General features: G+C 37.4%; 1 protein-coding gene across 9 annotated transcripts in view; it reads left to right on the forward strand.

Moving 5' to 3' along the window:
* The window catches only part of CSNK1A1 (casein kinase 1 alpha 1), a 58,140-nt gene that overhangs the window by 24,874 nt on the left and 15,627 nt on the right, over positions 1-17,639 (forward strand). For 5 of the 9 annotated variants that reach the window (XM_010386862.2, XM_010386864.2, XM_030926973.1 and 2 more), the window contains exons 3-8: positions 1,775-1,901; positions 7,013-7,111; positions 9,492-9,575; positions 14,177-14,316; positions 15,519-15,597; positions 17,411-17,485. In XM_010386862.2, coding sequence (XP_010385164.1) covers positions 1,775-1,901; positions 7,013-7,111; positions 9,492-9,575; positions 14,177-14,316; positions 15,519-15,597; positions 17,411-17,485 — 604 coding nt within the window. The remainder of the gene's footprint in view (positions 1-1,774; positions 1,902-7,012; positions 7,112-9,491; positions 9,576-14,176; positions 14,317-15,518; positions 15,598-17,410; positions 17,486-17,639) is intronic. The other 4 variants (XM_010386866.2, XM_010386867.2, XM_010386863.2 and 1 more) reach the window with 1 other exon arrangement.

The raw sequence follows: 17,639 nt of genomic DNA on the forward strand, positions 1-17,639 counted from the left end.
AATCCTCATACTCTAGTTATAATATTGATTTTCTTGAATCATTGGCATTTATCAGCAAAGCAAGAAATGGCACTAAACAGTTTCCTACTTGACTGATACTTGTTATAATTTTGACACAGATTTTAGTTTATTTAAAAAGCTGGTGAGGTACAGTGGTTCAACCTGTAATATCAGTGCTTTGGGAGGCTGAGGCAGGAGGATCTCTTGAGCCCAGAAGTTAGAGACTAGCCTGGGCAACATAGGGAGACTCTGCCTTTACATGAAATTTAAAAGACCCTGCCTCTACCAAAAACGTTTTAAAAATTTAGCTGGGCATGATGACACGTCTATCGTCCCAGCTACTTGGGAAGCTGAAATAGGAGGATTGCTTGAGATCAGAAGGTCAAAGGCTGCAGTGAGTGATTGCGCCACTGCACCCCAGCCTGGCAACAGAGCGAGACCCTGTCTAAAAATAAATGAATAAATAAATAAATAGATAAATAAGGAGGAAGGAAGGAAAAGAAAGAAAAGCCTGTTCTCCCCTTTTGAATATTTTTAAAACATAAGCTTTCCAGATATGGTAAATTTTGGTGTTGGTTCTTTTCAGAGTTAACAAAAAAATGACTCCAGTTTAAGCTTTAAAATAACTTTTTAAACAAAATTTTAAGTATTACCCAATTTTCCTAGCAGAATTTGATATCTAGAAAAGTTTGAAAGAAAAATGATAGTGCTTCTCTTTTTTTTTCTTTTTCTTTTTTTTTTTTTTGAGACGGAGTCTCACTCTGTCGCCCAGGCTGGAGTGCAGTGGCCGGATCTCAGCTCACGGCAAGCTCCGCCTCCCGGGTTCACGCCATTCTCCTGCCTCAGCCTCCCGAGTAGCTGGGACTACAGGCGCCCGCCACCTCGCCCGGCTAGTTTTTTTTGTATTTTTTAGTAGAGACGGGGTTTCACCGTGTTAGCCAGGATGGTCTCGATCTCCTGACCTCGTGATCCGCCCGTCTCGGCCTCCCAAAGTACTGGGATTACAGGCTTGAGCCACCGCGCCCGGCCGATAGTGCTTCTTTTAAGGAAAGTACTCTTACCAGAATCATGGGTATCAAAATTTGAAATAATTTATTGCAGTGATTTATAATAAAAGGATTGCAGTCCTTGGGATAAATGAAATTGGCAATTGATACTTCTTGAGTTATTAGGGACACATTGTATACAGTAATACAGCCCAGGATAATTAAAACATGATTCCAGTTAAAAGCAAATAAATGTCATTACTTTGTTATACAGGTTATTTTCTGTGATCTGAAACTAAGCAAAAATATGACTCCCTTTTTAATAAGGACAAGTAGTTATTGATTAAATGCAGTTTGGTGGGAACTGGGATTGGAGTTCAGATAAAAGGAATCTTTGCTTTCTGAAACATTTTGGAATGACTGATAGAGTCATCTTCATTTCTTCTGTTACAAAGTAAATTCAGGTGAGATTAAGGAATTTGCTAAAGGCCACAGGAATCAGTGGCCAGTGGGTATAAAATCCAGCTGCCCTGGTAACAGGAGATTTTAAGGCTACTATGCATGTCCTATCTATATAGGAGAAGAGTTGCATGACAGGGAAAAAAAAGTCTCATTACCCTTGTTTTGTCTTGGGCCTTGTAGTTAATTAGTGAGTTCGTCTCCCGAGTAGGGGAACAGTCGCCTTAAATAATACCTAGTCAGAGAAAGGAAACTATCTTATTCTTAGGGTTGATGATATTAAGTGATAACTTTTTGTAATACCCTCTCTTCTCCTTTTGTTTCGTTAGGTGGTATGGTCAGGAAAAAGACTACAATGTACTAGTCATGGATCTTCTGGGACCTAGCCTCGAAGACCTCTTCAATTTCTGTTCAAGAAGGTTCACAATGAAAACTGTACTTATGTTAGCTGACCAGGTATGTGAAATTTTGATTCGAATATAAACTGAGAATAGTACTGTTGACTGGGATTTCATTATATATAAATCAGAGTATTAAAATCTTGTGCGTCACTATTTAACCTTAGCATAGGCAGAAAAAAAAAATAATGTAATTTGTAGATATTTTCCTATGGGAATAAGACAAAAACTGGAATTTTGGTTTCTTACTCATCTATAGTCTAGTAGTTTTCAGTCTGCTCCTTCAGATGACGTTTTAGTGTCAAATATAGCAGGTTATTGTAAGATTTTGTTTGGAGAAAGAGTTTAGAGTGTATGTATGCATGTAATTGTAGATAAATGTATGTTGACATTTTGGTTAAATTAAGCAAAATTGAATATTATGTATTATGTGTGGGACTCTTAGAAGAGCTATATTTTTGAGGATAAAAAGGTCCTGAAGTAATTTAAGGAATAATTTTTTAACCAGGTAGATGCTGCTTGTTGTAATGGATTCTCAACCATTTGTATTACTTAAGACCTAGGAAATTTTGAAGATGTCATGAATTAGATTGATGCATTGGCTGTAGGTTAGATTAAATGGTTTTTACAGGCAAAGTTTGGATATTTCGATCTTAAGAAATGAGAAAGATAGAGTAAGGAACAAACTTTAAGGGAAAAGTTAATACATTAAGATAATAATTGGTAAATATCAAGAAATGTATAATTTTTTATTTTGATCAATATTTGTTGCCTTTAAGGGCAGGAAAATGTTGGAAATGCTTCAAGTTAAATTCGGTGTGCTTATAGAAATACTATGAAGAGAATGACATTTAAAAATATAGATTGGATGTCATAAAGTATAATGAGATAAACAGAATTGGTATTTGAAGTGGAATTTTAGTAAGTTTGTAAATTCAGAAGGATGAAGAGAAGTAGGTTAATGGGCACAAAAATACAGTTAGGAGGAATAAGTTCTAGTATTACATAGTATAGTAGGGAACTGATAGTTAACAATAGCTTATCGTTTATTTCAAAAATAGCTAGAAGAGTAGAATTGTAATGTTCCCAACACAAAATACAAATGTTTGAAGTAATGAATATTCCAACTACCCTGATTGGATCATTACACATTGCATACATGTATCAAAATATCACACACACCCCATAAATGTATACAACTAGTATAGATCAATGACAAATAATTCAAAGGATTAGAAAGTAGTACCCATTTTATGTAATCAGCGCCTGATACTCCCCAAGCTTCTTAACCTTAAAAGTACTGAGTGGCTCAAGCAAATGTGAGCAAATTGTGATATTTGTGGCCCAAAACAAACTCAAGCATTAAAAGGTTAAAAGTGGCCTGGCATACTGGCTCTCGCCTGTAATCTGGCACTTTGGGAGACTGAGACAGGAGGATCTCTTGAGCCCAGGAGTTCCAGGCTACAGTGATCTGTAGTAATGCCACTGCACTCCAGCCTGAGCGATAGAGCCAAGACCCTATCTCTTTTAAGTTAACAGCCTTTAGTATCGGCCGGGCTTGGTGGCTCACGCCTATAGTCCCAGCACATTGAGAGGCCAAGACCAGTAGATCACCTGAGGTCAGGAGTTCGAGACCAGCCTGGTCAACATGGTGAAACCCATCTCTACTAAAAGTACAAAAATTAGCTGAGCATGGTGGCTCATGCCTGTAATCCCAGCTACACGGGAGGCTGAGGCATGAGAATTGCATGAACCCAGGAGGTGGAGATTGCAGTGAGCCAAGATCGTGCCACTACACTCCAGCCTGGAGGATAGAACGAGACTCTTGTCTCCAAAAAAAAAAAAAAAAAAAAGCCTTTAATTTTGTTTTGTTTTGTTTTGTTTTGTTTTTTTTGTTGAGATGGAGTCTCGCTCTGTCATCCAGGCTGGAGTGCAGTGGCGTGATCTCTGCTCACTGCAAGCTCCTCCGCCTCCCGGGTTCACGCCATTCTCCTGCCTCAGCCTCCCTAGAAGCTGGGACTACAGGCGCCCGCCACCACGCCCGGCTAATTTTTTTGTGTTTTTAGTAGAGACGGGGTTTCACCGTGTTCGCCAGGATGGTGTCGATCTCCTGACCTCATGATCCGCCCGCCTCGGCCTCCCAAAGTGCTGGGATTATAGGCATGAGCCACCGCGCCCAGCCTAATATGTTTTAACTAGCATATATGAGTGAATCCTAATAAGAGTTATGGCTTATATTTTGTTTGTTCAGTAACACGTAAGCATCCATACATTGAACATGTATTGAGATCCTACCACTGTACTTAGTGCTGGGGGTTGGGGTGGCAAAAATAAGAATTAGTCTCTTCCCTCTAGAAAGAAACATAGAGTCTAACAAAGAAAGATAGAAAAATAAGATGTTCCATCCTTGTTGTAGATCTACGTTGTAGAAGTCTCTGTTGGGTACACGGGTGACAAATGTGAAAAAATGTAATTCTGAGGAAGGGAGATACAAGAAAGCTTTCATTTGAGGTAGTTAACACCTAAGTCTTGCTCTGTAGGTGATAGGTAACAGGTGTAAGTTGTTTAAGCCAGAGATTAGTGGTTTGGCTTCAGAAGACATTCGTCAAGGTAGAAGAGTACAATTTAGAATCTGTGTATTCATGATAATAAAAGCTCTGGGGAAAATGGGGACAAATAAAAAATAGAATCCTAACACATACTACTGGGAAGAGCAAGAACATATGGACAAAAAGATAATGTTGGCAGTCTTTGGATACAGAATCTATTTAAAAATACAACTTCTAAGTAAGTGTCTTATAGAAAAGATAGAGGTTGGGTGTGGTGGCTCATGCCAGCAATCCCAGCACTTTGGGAGGCTGAAGTGGGAGGATCACTTGAGCTCAGGAGTTCAAGACCAGCCTGGGCAACATAACGATACCCTACTTTCCACAAAAAGTACAAAAAGTAGCTGGGCATGGTAACGTGCACGTTTGTAGTCCCAGCTTCTCAGGGGGCTGAGCTGAAACGATCACTTGAGCCCCGGAGGTTGAGGCTGCTGTGAGCCATGATCTTGCCACTGTACCACAGCTTGGGTGACAAAGTGAGACTCTGTCTCAAAAAAAAAACAAACTTCTATTGTATACAAGAAATGCCATAAACAGTCAAAATAAAAAATACTTAATTTAAATCTGTTTACATAATGACAGATAAAAGATTGTTTGTTGTTTGACGAGAACTCCTAAAAGCTAACAAGAAGACAATAGGCCGAAAGAAAAATAGGCAAAGAGTGGAGCTTGACAGTACATAGAAGAGTAAATCCTTATAGAAGGGCCAGGCGCAGTGGCTCACGCCTGTAATCCCAGCTCTTTGGGAGGCCGAGACAGGTGGATCATTTTAGGCCAGGAGCTCAAAACCAACATGGCAAAACTCCATCTCTACTAAAAATACAAAAAAGTACCCAGGAGTGTGGCTTGTGCCTATAATCCCAACTACTCCGGAGGCTGAGGCGGGAGAATTGCTTGAACCCAGAAGGTGGAGGTTGCAGTGAGCTGAGATTGCACCACTGCACTTCAGCCTGGGCAGCAGAGTGAGTGAGACTCTTGTCTCAAAAAAAAAAAAAAAAAAAAAAAAAAAAAAAAAAAATCCTCATGGAAGGATTTACTCCTAAATCGAGGCCAGGCATGGTAGTTCACGCCTGTAATCCTAACCACATTGGGAGGTTGAGGGAGGAGGATCTCCTGAACCTAGGAGTTCAAGAGCATTTGGGCAGCATAACAATATCCTGTCTCTACCAAAAATTAAAAATTAGCTGGCGCAAAAAAATTAACCAGGTGTGGTGGCATGCACCTTACAGTTTCAGCTACTCCAGAGGGTGAAGTGTGAGGATCACTGGAGCCTGGAAGGTTGAGGCAGCAGTGAGTTATGGTCACTTCACTGCACTTCAGCCTAGGTGACAGAGCGAGACCCTGTCTCAAAAAAAAAACAGAAGAGTAAATCCAAATTGTTACAGCCTGTTGTGAAAGGCAGTGTGATATTATCTATCAAAATGAAAAATACACCCTTCAACCCAGCAACTCCCCATAATTGTATGGGGTTTGAAGCCCATAGAAATAAAAGCACTAGTGGGTAAAGATACATGTCTATTAATGGCATTATTTATAGGAGGAGAAAGTGGAAAACAATCTGAGAATACTGTGAGTTGGGGAAGACATAACATCTCTACCACAGAATATCTGTAGCCATTAAAAAGGATATTTGAGCTATAATGTTTGACTTTGCATAATTTCCAAGAAATTGATTAAGGAAAGCTTTTAAGAATGGCATGTTTGGCCGGGCACGGTGGCTCAAGCCTGTAATCCCAGCACTTCGGGAGGCCGAGATGGGCGGATCACAAGGTCAGGAGATCGAGACCATCCTGGCTAACACGGTGAAACCCCGTCTCTACTAATAATACAAAAAAATCTAGCCGGGCATGGTGGCGGGCGCCTGTAGTCCCAGCTACTCACTCAGGAGGCTGAGGCAGGAGAATGGCGTGAACCCGGGAGGCGGAGCTTGCAGTGAGCTGAGATCCGGCCACTGCACTCCAGCCCGGGCGACAGAGCGAGACTCCGTCTCAAAAAAAAAAAAAAAAAGAATGGCATGTTTAATATTTAACTTTTGAAATGAGATTATATGAGAATTTTAACAACTGCTTATAGCTTTATCTGCCAATCTGTTAACATTCCCCACTCCCAAATATATGTGTGTCTGTGTGCATGTGTATATCTTATAGCATGGAATTAGGTCTGGGTAATACCAGGCCATTTTAACAGGTTACTTTAGAAGGCCTAGGATTGAGTGTGGAAAGTGTTTATTTTATTTCCTTTTATCGTAGCAACTGAAACAATTCTAAAGGTATTCCTTTTATTATTTGAAAATCACAAACACCAAGTCTTGCTATGGGATTAGACCCTGCCATGGTTTTAATCATTAATACTAGAAGGTGAAGCCAAAGGACACAGCAGGTGTATGCTTAGATACCCATTAACTTAGAAATAAATGGAGAACTTAGTTGTCCTTTCCATTTCATTTTTTCTAACACTGTCTTTGTGAACTCTAAATAATTGAGATACTGAAATACTTAAGAAATAATATGTTGTTTTTCATTTACTGCTTAACTCAATTATCTCTCCCTTCCTTTTTTTCCAGATGATCAGTAGAATTGAATATGTGCATACAAAGAATTTTATACACAGAGACATTAAACCAGATAACTTCCTAATGGGTATTGGGCGTCACTGTAATAAGGTTAGTCAAATGCTCTTTGCATGAAAGAACAAAGAGTAAAGTTTCGACAAGAATTGCTTTGGTAAACTTTTCAATCTTTTAAAAAGCCATAGTAAGTTGAATTTGCTGTTGACAGTTGCTTTAAAAGATTGTGCTATAAGGATAATCAGCTAACTCCATTAACTTAGTAACTTGAAATAAATTCTCTTCAACTTACCCAACTGAGGTTAGTTACCTATATGGAAATATAAAATTCTAAGGGCTGTATAATGAACTGTAGTTGTCTAAGTTATTTAACTGTTGCACAGTTGTATCTATTTTTCATTTACAAAAATAGCAAAAACCCCCATATTCTTTTCTTCCTGAATGCTTAAAACCAGATTTTAACCTTTGGCTCTGAAGTGTGGGTTTTAATATATGTGCTTGTGCCAGTGTGGGAACACTGACTTATCTGTCACCATGGTGTTAACATTTGCTGACTGAGCATGGTTGATAATGAGAATTCTTCAGTCCTTGAATTTGTGTATTTAAAAGGATAACTTTTGGGCCTGCTTCAAAAGTAGTTGACAGTTTTTTACTTGGGTGCCAAATTGGGTGAGTTCTCCACCCCTTCCTCTCCCTTTAAAGGAAAATGTAGACAAGTGAAATGAACATTCATACAACAAAACTAGTGTTCATTTGGGGTCTGTGAGAGTGGTTCAATTTATGGGGTGATTGGGTTTTAGCTAGTGGCGCATGATTGCAGTTAGAAACTAATTGTGCTGACATTTTTTTCTGTAATGATTAGTCTTACTGAGTGAATTGCTTTCTTTATCGATACTATGTTGAGCTCGGGCAGACAGGCAGCATTGGCAATGCACTAAGCATGTTGTGATCTGATGATCTATCTGATAGAAATTCTCAACTTCAGGACAACTTGGGGGCTTTTTTGTTTTTTGTGGCTTTTTTGTTTTGTTTTTGGAAGGAAGATGCCCATTTGTTTTGCTAAACTATTAGGAAATGTTTGGTGTTTTTAGGTCTAGCTATAAATGTTTACCTTTGTTTGCCTGTATGAATGCCAACTGGGAGCCATTACCATTAGAATTGGTGTTACTTGTTAATGTGAGATACTGATGTTGGTCTGATCAGGTTTTAGGAAATTAAATATTTTTGTTCAGCTTTAAATAATGAAAGGTGTTTAAATATACACATATCTTGTCATTCCCAAGTTGCATTAGAAAATATTTTGTAACTTTTCTCTGAAGTATCCAGGTTTTTATTACTGTAAAGCCTGGTAATTCAATTGAAAAAAAGAATTACTGTTCTTAAATTTTGGGGCAGTTTTGTCCATTTGACTCCAATCTTCTTGGCCATTTCCCAGCCCTCTCCTTCCCGTTTTCTTACCCCCTAAAAACCCATTATCACCATGTGATTCCTATTCTGCATCGTTGACATTGCAGTACATGGTTTTTGCCTTAAATTTAAATGATGACCTAGATATCACTTTGCCTTCCCCCCACAACCCCCTTAAGAATAGCTTGTTAATAGTGTAAGTTACCTAGTGGTGAAAACCTTTTTAGGAGGTTTAGGTCTCCTTTTCTCCTTGCAGATATTAAAAATAATTTTGTGGAGCTGCTTGCTGTTTAACATTGTTTTAGAGAGGCCCTGGGGTAGAAGCAAAGTGTTTTACTCAACTAAGATTCAAATGCTAAATGTTGCTCTTGAACATTTTAGATTAGTGTTTTGTTTATGTAGTTGATTTTTAGTGTTTTCTGTATTGTAGTTTGAAGAATGCCAGTTGTATGAGACTGGATTCTTTGGTCAGCTTGTTCCAGTAGTTTTCTATTCATGGGGAAAAAAAGGTTTTGGGGGGCTTTTGAGGACAATTTTTAAAGTTAAATTTTCTTATTTGGAAAATTGTTCTGAATTTGATATTTAGGAGTGGCCACTCCAATCTTAGTGAATTTGCTCATCTCTTCCAGTAATCAGCCCTGCATGCTTACGAAAATAAATTTTAAGGTGACTAAATGCCTTCTACCTCTTCCTTACTGAAGATTTTTTTCCCCCGTACAACCTTTTTTTGGGGGGGAAGGGCAGATTGTGGTACCAAAGATTACAGATCTAAATTCCCCATTTTTGATTAAAAAAATTAAAGAGCCAAATGTCACCATTGCTATCCCTGTTTCAGGCAGTGACACAAAATAGTGGCATTAAAAACCTGAGTAATTTCCAGAATTCAAATGTTCTTGAGCATGTGATTCTTATTTGGAAAACTGAGAAGCTACAGTGCTTGGTGGAAGAAGGATGGCATTTGGCTACCCTGTTCTTTCTCTAATGCCTCGGTGTTGCCTGTCTGCGCCGGCCATTGTTGCAATGTAAGCAATACTGTTTGATGCACTGCCACCCTCTATTGTCTGTTTAGTGTTTAGAATCTCCAGTGGGGAAGAGGAAAAGAAGCATGACTGTTAGTACTTCTCAGGACCCATCTTTCTCAGGATTAAACCAGGTCTGAAACTGTCTCCTATTCCAACCTCAATCCCAAATTCATGTGCTTTTCTTTTTTATTGTTTTATTTTGATGATTTTTGTTTTGTTTTAATTCTGGAGAATGTAGATCTTGCTCAAGCACCTCTTACGTTGGCATTATTCAGACATACTTGGCAAACATAACATTACTAAGATATTTCTTTGTGGCTTTTGCTTAAAACTTACAAAGTTTAGAAAAAAGGTAAATGAAAATAGGATATTATGCTTAGATCTGTAACATACATATGAGGAAATGATGTTGGTCTAGTATTGAAATTGTTTACCTAATAGTAAACTTGAGATAGATTGTTAGTTTTTAAAAATCTATTTGGAGTTACACAACTTAATGCACGAAATATATTTAAATTCAGTTCTTCAGTGCTGTATAATGAATATATTCTACCTCACCTCTCTTCCCCTTCCCTAAGGAACTTCAGGTAAGTGTAGATCAGATTTCAGATCTAGTGTTCCTAGAACTTATTTCCTCAGTCTATATTCTCAACTTCTAGCAAATGGATATTTACAGAGCATTATATGCTCTGGAACTAGAAGATACTGCATTCTTAACGATATAACAATAACATAGCTTAAGCACTTATCAAGCTATATGGTAAATTACCATTAGTAATACATCGAAATATATTAAATTTAGTTTTTGACAGGCTGGATAAAACACCCTACTAATTTTCTAAATTTGTAAGTAGAACTCTTCATAGTTTCTTATACTTTTGTTGAAGTTAAATAGCTTTTTTTCTCACAAAATTTAAGTTCATAAATGTTCATGCTTCTGAGCAAATGAATCTTAATCATTCAGTTTAGTATACAGTGAAGAGGAAGTATTGGCATGAGTAATCAAAAAGCAAAAAACATACTTTGTAATACCTTAATTATCCACATGTATCATCTGGATAATCATTTAATCCTTTTCCACACTGCCCAACTTTTTTCCAGGAACCACCTCCAGCTATTAAAAAAGGTTTCAGAAATTCAGTTATTTTTATTCAGGCAAAGAAGTACCAAGTATTGTGACTAGTTAGATAAGGGGTGGGAGGAAGACAGTAGATGGTGGATCATTAGGCATATTATAAGAATAAAACTCTAGTTTTATAGTGCCTCAGTTTTACTTACCCATTCACATATTTTGCTTACATTTCGTAGCATCATTTAATAATTTACATAGAAAGTTGTATTAAATTGTTTAGATTTTGTACATACAGGTTAGCTAGGTTTTTAGTAAAGTGACTTTGTGAATAGTTTAGAAGGGCAGGGGAAATTATGACCCTTGGTTAGGAAAAAAAAATGCTGCAAGTACTAAACACTAAAATTAGCAACAGTGATTTTGAAGAAAATGTGCCTCTAGTGAATGGAATTATGGAATTATCCCTCCGCTTTTTTTGGTTTTTGGTTTTGTTTTGTTTTTTGTTTTTGGTGTTTTGTTTTGTTTTGTTTTGTTTTGTTTTGTTTTGTTTTGAGACAGAGTTTCACTCTGTTGCCCAGGCTAGAGCGTAGAGTGCAATGGCGTGGTCTCGACCCACTGCAACTTCCACCTCCCAGGTTCAAGCAGTTCTGCCACAGCCTCCTGAATAGCTGGGTTTACAGGTGCACACCACCATGCCCAGCTAATTTTTGTATTTTTAGTGGAGACGGGGTTTTACCATGTTGGCCAGGCTCGTCTTGAACTCCTGACCTCAAGTGATCCACCTGCCTTGGTCTCCCAAAGTGCTGGGATTGTAGGCATGAGCCACTGCGCCTGGTCAAATTATCCCCTATTTATCAACTCAGTTCCCTGTGCCTTTAAAGAATAGGCTGCATTGTTTAAAATGGACGCACATTTTACTTATAACATGTAGTCAGTAAAAACCCACAGAAAAGGAGCTTGACCCATTGAAGGAAGTGCCTGTGTCTTTGCACATAAAAGTCTATAATAAAAATGCATTATCTTATGCTTATTTGGTACTGACTTTTCCTCATTTGGTTCTGCCTTTCCATATTTACAGCTTTTTGGTTGTATCTTTGGCATCATGTGGTTTCATGTAAACACTTCCATTATATGTTTATATTTATTAGTTTTAAACAGCAAAGCATACAGAGAGCTACTAAAGAAGCTTGATAGGTACCTGAAGGTAATGAACCACCAAGAGTTTTATTTCCTTTTTTAATTTCAAGTAGTTTTCCTTTCAGTTGTTTACTGAGAATAGGCTATCTTTGTTCAGTAGTAACATCTTTTTCCTGACGTATTTGCAGTTTTTATAAGAGGAGAACATTTAAAATTATTTGCTCTTTAGATTTTTGTTTTTAGATTGAGATGTTTAAGAAGATCGTGTTTACATATTTGTAGTTTTCTTGATAAATAAGCTTTCCTCCTCTAGCGTTGTGGGAGGAAAGAACTCTCCAGTGAACACTGAACTTTTATAAAGCAGTCTTTTGGTTGTGAGAAAGTATCTGGTTATTGAGTCACAAATGGAGCTATTGAATGTAGAGTTAGACAAGAATAAACTGTTAGACATACTCATGTCAGAGCTCTTCCCTTTTGTCCTTCATTTTAAAGTACCAAAGGAAACAATCCTAGAAAATGTGAACTGGAGGAAATTCTGTGTACTAATCACTCTTCATTCAATGTCTACGTATTTCTTAGAGATATTTTTAAATACCATGAAGCTGAATGTCCTTTTGTGTTTATTTTCCCCATGTTTTCTTTTCACTATGAATCTGCAGAACTTAATCATCATTTTTGTTTGCTTAACAAATGTATTTTGCTCATTTTAATATTTGTGTACTGATCTGGTTTTCATATCAAGAGAAACTTAAAGTATGAGCTTTATTTCTTAGTGTTTTACAACACAAATTTTCCTGCAATGACTTGATTGCTTAGGAAGGGAGTTTAATCTTTTTACTTAAGAGAGTCCTCATCCAGTTAACATTTACTAATAATTTAATCTTCATTCTTTTATAGTAGACTAAGTAAAAATCAGTATCTCGTTGTTGACATGGTGACTGAAGCTCAACTGTCAGTGTCTTTACTGTCCAAAGTATAATCGAGAATAGGTTATAATGCTTGGCTGAAATAGATGTTACTCATCTTCCTAAGAGAGGTACTTAGTCAGATCTTTATAACCTAAATCACTACCTTGCTTTATTTATTGACATGAAATCTACAGGTTAGGTGATCGAGTTTGCCAGCACATCACAAATTATAAACTGTCAAAAGGGACCCAATAGCCTAATGGAGAGAAGAACTACAAAATTTAGGACTAACTAGGAGCACAGTAGACTAGGGCTATATAGTGTAAGGGCACATAGACCTGCCTAGCTTAATATCTGTAGATTAACTTTTATTAAAATATAGCAAATAGGTGATTTTATGACAAAAGCCAAAATTTTAAGTAAAGATTATTTCTTTTCATATGGGAGGTAAATATGAATATGTTTTGGGTTTCTTTTTCATAAAAATAGTTATTTGCTTTTAAAAGGCTTAAGTTCTGGAGTGTAAACTTGAATTACGTACAACAATTAGCTACATTATAAATGAATACCTTATTCCCTGAGTACCATATAGACATGATAACACTAAACGTTATTTTGTTCTAAACACTAATTTTGTTTTTAGTTAGCTCACTTAAACTGCTAATTGTAAGCCACCTTGATTTAAATGCTAAGTGCTTTTCGGGGGGATTTTTATATCAACTTGTCAAATTTTCTAGAAGTTTAACCTGACCCATGTGTATGATATCAGTGCCAAGTCGTAGTTTTTATTAATAAAAAGTCTTAGTTTCATTGGCAATGTCAGACTTTTAGGGTAGATAACAAGCATTCTGTTGGCACATTTAAGGATGGCCTTTGTAGGAGGGAAGAGTTCAGACAGCTATCTGGATTTTTTTTTTTTTTTTTCTTTTTTTAGGACAGTTTTGCTCTGTGATCAGGCTGGAGTGCAGTGACGTGGTCTTGGCTCACTGCAGCCTCTGCCTCCCGGGTTCAAGCAATTCTCCTGCCTCAGCGTCTTGCGTAGATGGGACTACAGGCATGTGCCACCATGCCTGGCTATTTTTGTATTTTTTGTAGAGATAGGACTTTGCCATGTTTGGCCAGGCTGGTCTCAAACTCCTGACCTCAAGTTATCCGCCCGCCTCAGCCACCCAATGTGCTAGGATTATAGGCGTGAGCTACTGCACTCGGCCATTATATCTAGATTTTGAAACCTCATGTTTGTTTACCAATAGTAACAGGTATATAGACTATCAGGTGTCATGACAAATAGCACACTTGTTGCTTCTGCTGTCAGGCATGTATATGTTTCTTACTTTATAAAGACAGGCTCCTGAGTATGTAATGAAATGGGCCTGCAAAAATCTGCAGATGACAAGGATAAACTACTAGACTTTTTTTTTTTTAACTTGATTTATTGATGAAGACTAGTAAAAGCTTATGGGGGGGTGTTAAGTCTGTTGATTATCTGTTCTATTAATACTTAGGATACTTTCTTTTGATATATTCGAATGCGTAGAATAGATACTGTTTAATGAATAAGAAGCAGTTTAATTGAACAAGGTTGGAAACCTAATGTTTCTGTATTTCTCTTTTAAAGTTATTCCTTATTGATTTTGGTTTGGCCAAAAAGTACAGAGACAACAGGACAAGGCAACACATACCATACAGAGAAGATAAAAACCTCACTGGCACTGCCCGATATGCTAGCATCAATGCACATCTTGGTATTGAGCAGAGGTAAGTTCAAAAATGGAATGTGCTTATCGTAGCCACAGCAGAAGCCATCAATGGGTTTTTGAAATATTTTAGTTTCTTACAATGTCTGAGGATGTTTCTTGGCTGAGAATTTGAAGGATGCTTATTAATCATTTTACCTGCTGCTTTAGACAGTGTAGAGAAGACTGTTAAATGAGATCTTTTGAATTTTTTGTTGTTATTGAAGGTTGTCTCTTGGGGGGAAAATACTGCGTGATATAAAGTTAGAAGCATAAGTGCAATGTTGACGTTTCTTTTTGCAGCTGAAGATAGTACATATATTTTTGAAGCTATTTGGGGCTTTTTATACTTTAGTAATTCACGTTGAGTTTGGGAAGAATGCATTATTTATTTTTGAAAGGAAAATGTTATCAGTATCCTAATAAACCAAAAGTGGGTTGATGGACCATCTCCTGTTATACTTCACTCAAATATGTAAATTAATAGGATCTAGTTTCAAGTAAAAAAATGTCACAGTCTCTGCTCTCTTCCTGTTTCTTCACGTGAGTTCTAGAGTTTCAAGTTCCTTTCATCTTTTACAGTCACTTTTCGCTCCTTAAAACAAGCATAGAAGTGATAAGTGGGAAAAAACAATGATATGCCTCCAGGTTAAACAACCTCATACCAAGAATTTCAGGCTTAAGAAATATCCATGAATATCTGAATACTCTAGGTTAAACGGTAATGTCACTTTTTCCGTATGCCAAGGCATTACCTACACCTACCCTTAAATATATATATCTCTAAATATATATTTGTATGTATGTATATATAGATACGTATGCATGAATACATTCATATAGATGTTCAATTAGTTTTAAGTTGTAACTCCTTTTCAGTGCTCCTGAAGTTTTTTAAATGAGTTTCTGCAAAACATAGAAATGTCATCCTGCTTGGTTCATTAAGCTCATTTAGAGGGTTGTTTAGCCAAATCCGTTTTCTTCTTTTAAAATTAAATTGTAAGATAGTAGTTTGTCTTATTTTGGATTCTATGGGAAAAGTTTTGTTTAGAGGTAGGTAGCACACGAACTTTTTAAAATCACCTTAAATAAGTAGCTTCTTGTGTAAGACACCAAATAGTGTTCCCTCCTCATTTGGGAACATTTCTCCTGGGTACTTGGCTTTCTTTCATATGTTTTTCATAATAATATTTCCAGTTTATAAAATTACGTTCTCTTTTCTAGTCGCCGAGATGACATGGAATCATTAGGATATGTTTTGATGTATTTTAATAGAACCAGCCTGCCATGGCAAGGGCTAAAGGTAAACCAGACTCACATTATCAGATTTTTCTCTCTCTTTTTTAGAATAAAAATATATATTGGAGAAGATAAGATTTAAGGTCCTTTATAAGTCTGAGATTTTTCTGAGATAATAATTAACCTTAATTTACTTTTTACCTTTTATTTGGGAAAATGAAACCAGATCATTTTAGTAAGAACTTAGTTCAGCTGAAGAACAGTGTCCTCTGAGAGACAGTAAGCTGGTACCCACTGGTAGCCACTAGCTCTATCCAGATGGAAGTGGACATGGACTAAGAAAGGTGGAGACTTTCTCATGTTAATATGTTGCCATTATGTTGAAAATGTATGTTTTTATGTACAGCAAAACCTGTTTATCCAGCAATACATGTCCTAACATTTTGTTTCTATTAGCTAGGCATTTACCATTACTTTTATGAGTGTGTGTTAATGATAAATCACCATGTCCTAATTTTGGGTGGGGGTGGGGGCACGGGGAATGGTCTTGCTCTGTGGCCCAGGCCGGAGTGCAGTGACACAGTGTGGCTCACTGCAGCCTCAACCTCCTGGGCTCAAGCAATCCTCCTACCTGTCAGCCTTCTACCTGTAGCTGGGACTACAGGAATATGCCACCATGCTCAGCTAATTTTTAAATTTTTTTTGTAGAAACAGTGCCTCACTGTGTTGCCCAGACTGGTCTCAAACTCTTGGGCTCAAACAATTCTCCCACTTCAGCATCCTAAAGTACTAGGATTACAGATGTGAGTCACCACTGTTGGTGTGTCCTAAATTTTAATGGCTATTTTTGTACCTTACCTGTTCTTTAAAGAAATACCTGTATTTATTGAGTGACTGTGAGCTAGTGCTCAGTCCTTGGGTAGGTGGCTTTATTCAATATGAGTATTTTCACTTTAGAAAAATATTGTGACTTATACAGTTAACTCCATTTATTAATGTCACTAATTGATGAACAAACTTTTTTTGTATTAATCTGATGCCTTTGCCCTTGTGTTGGAACATGGGTTAAGAAAATGCTTTTCAGGCTAAGCATAGTGGCTCATGCCTGTAATCTTCAACACTTTGGGAGGCCCAGCCGGGTGGATCACTTGAGCCCTGGAGTTCAAGACCAGCCTGGTCAATATGGCAAGACCTCACTTCTACTTTAAAAAAAAAATAGCAGGATGTAGTGTCACATGCCCATAGCCCCAGTTACTCAGGAGGCTGAGCTGGGAGGATTGCTTTGAGCCCAGGAGTTCAAGGCTACAGTAAGCTGCACTCCAGCCTGGGCAACCAAGGGAGACCTTGTCTCAAAAAAAAAGAAAGAAAGAAAAGGAAAAAGGAAAGAAAATGCTTTTCAGCTGGGTATGATGATGCACACCTGTAGTCCCAGCTACTTGAGAGGCTGAGTCAGGAGGATTGCTTGAGGCCAGGAGTTGGAGGCCACAGAGAATTACTGCTGAGCCTGTGAATGGCTACTGCACTCCAGCCTGGGCAACATAGTGAGACCCCATCTTCTTAAAAATATATAGAAAGAAAGAAAATGCTTCTCAATTTTGGCCCCAGCCATTTTTACTTAAATCTAATATCCATATATTCCTATTAGACTCACCCTTTCCCTATAGCTAAAATTATGTTCTTAGAGAAGAAACTTATATCAGAAGTTAACAGTTTGGGAAAAAAATTTTTTAGATGTATTATCCTTCGATTTTTAAAATTCTGGGTTAAAATTTCTCTTGAATCTCACAGGTATATGTTTATATGTCTAGTGCATTAAACTACTAAGATTCTTCTCAGTAGCACTGAGTATATCTTTTTGATTTTATTCTTTTCCACAGGCTGCAACAAAGAAACAAAAATATGAAAAGATTAGTGAAAAGAAGATGTCCACGCCTGTTGAAGTTTTATGTAAGGTAAGTATGCATGATGAATATTTAAAAAACATAAATGAAGCCAGGCATAATGGCTCACGCCTGTAATCCCAGCACTTTGGGAGGCCAAGGCAGTAGGTCACTTGAGCCCAGGAGTTCAAGACCAGCCTGGGCAACATAGGGAAACCCCATTTCT

The sequence above is a fragment of the Rhinopithecus roxellana genome, chromosome 3 (genome assembly GCF_007565055.1).
Source record: "Rhinopithecus roxellana isolate Shanxi Qingling chromosome 3, ASM756505v1, whole genome shotgun sequence".
Taxonomy (NCBI): domain Eukaryota; kingdom Metazoa; phylum Chordata; class Mammalia; order Primates; family Cercopithecidae; genus Rhinopithecus; species Rhinopithecus roxellana.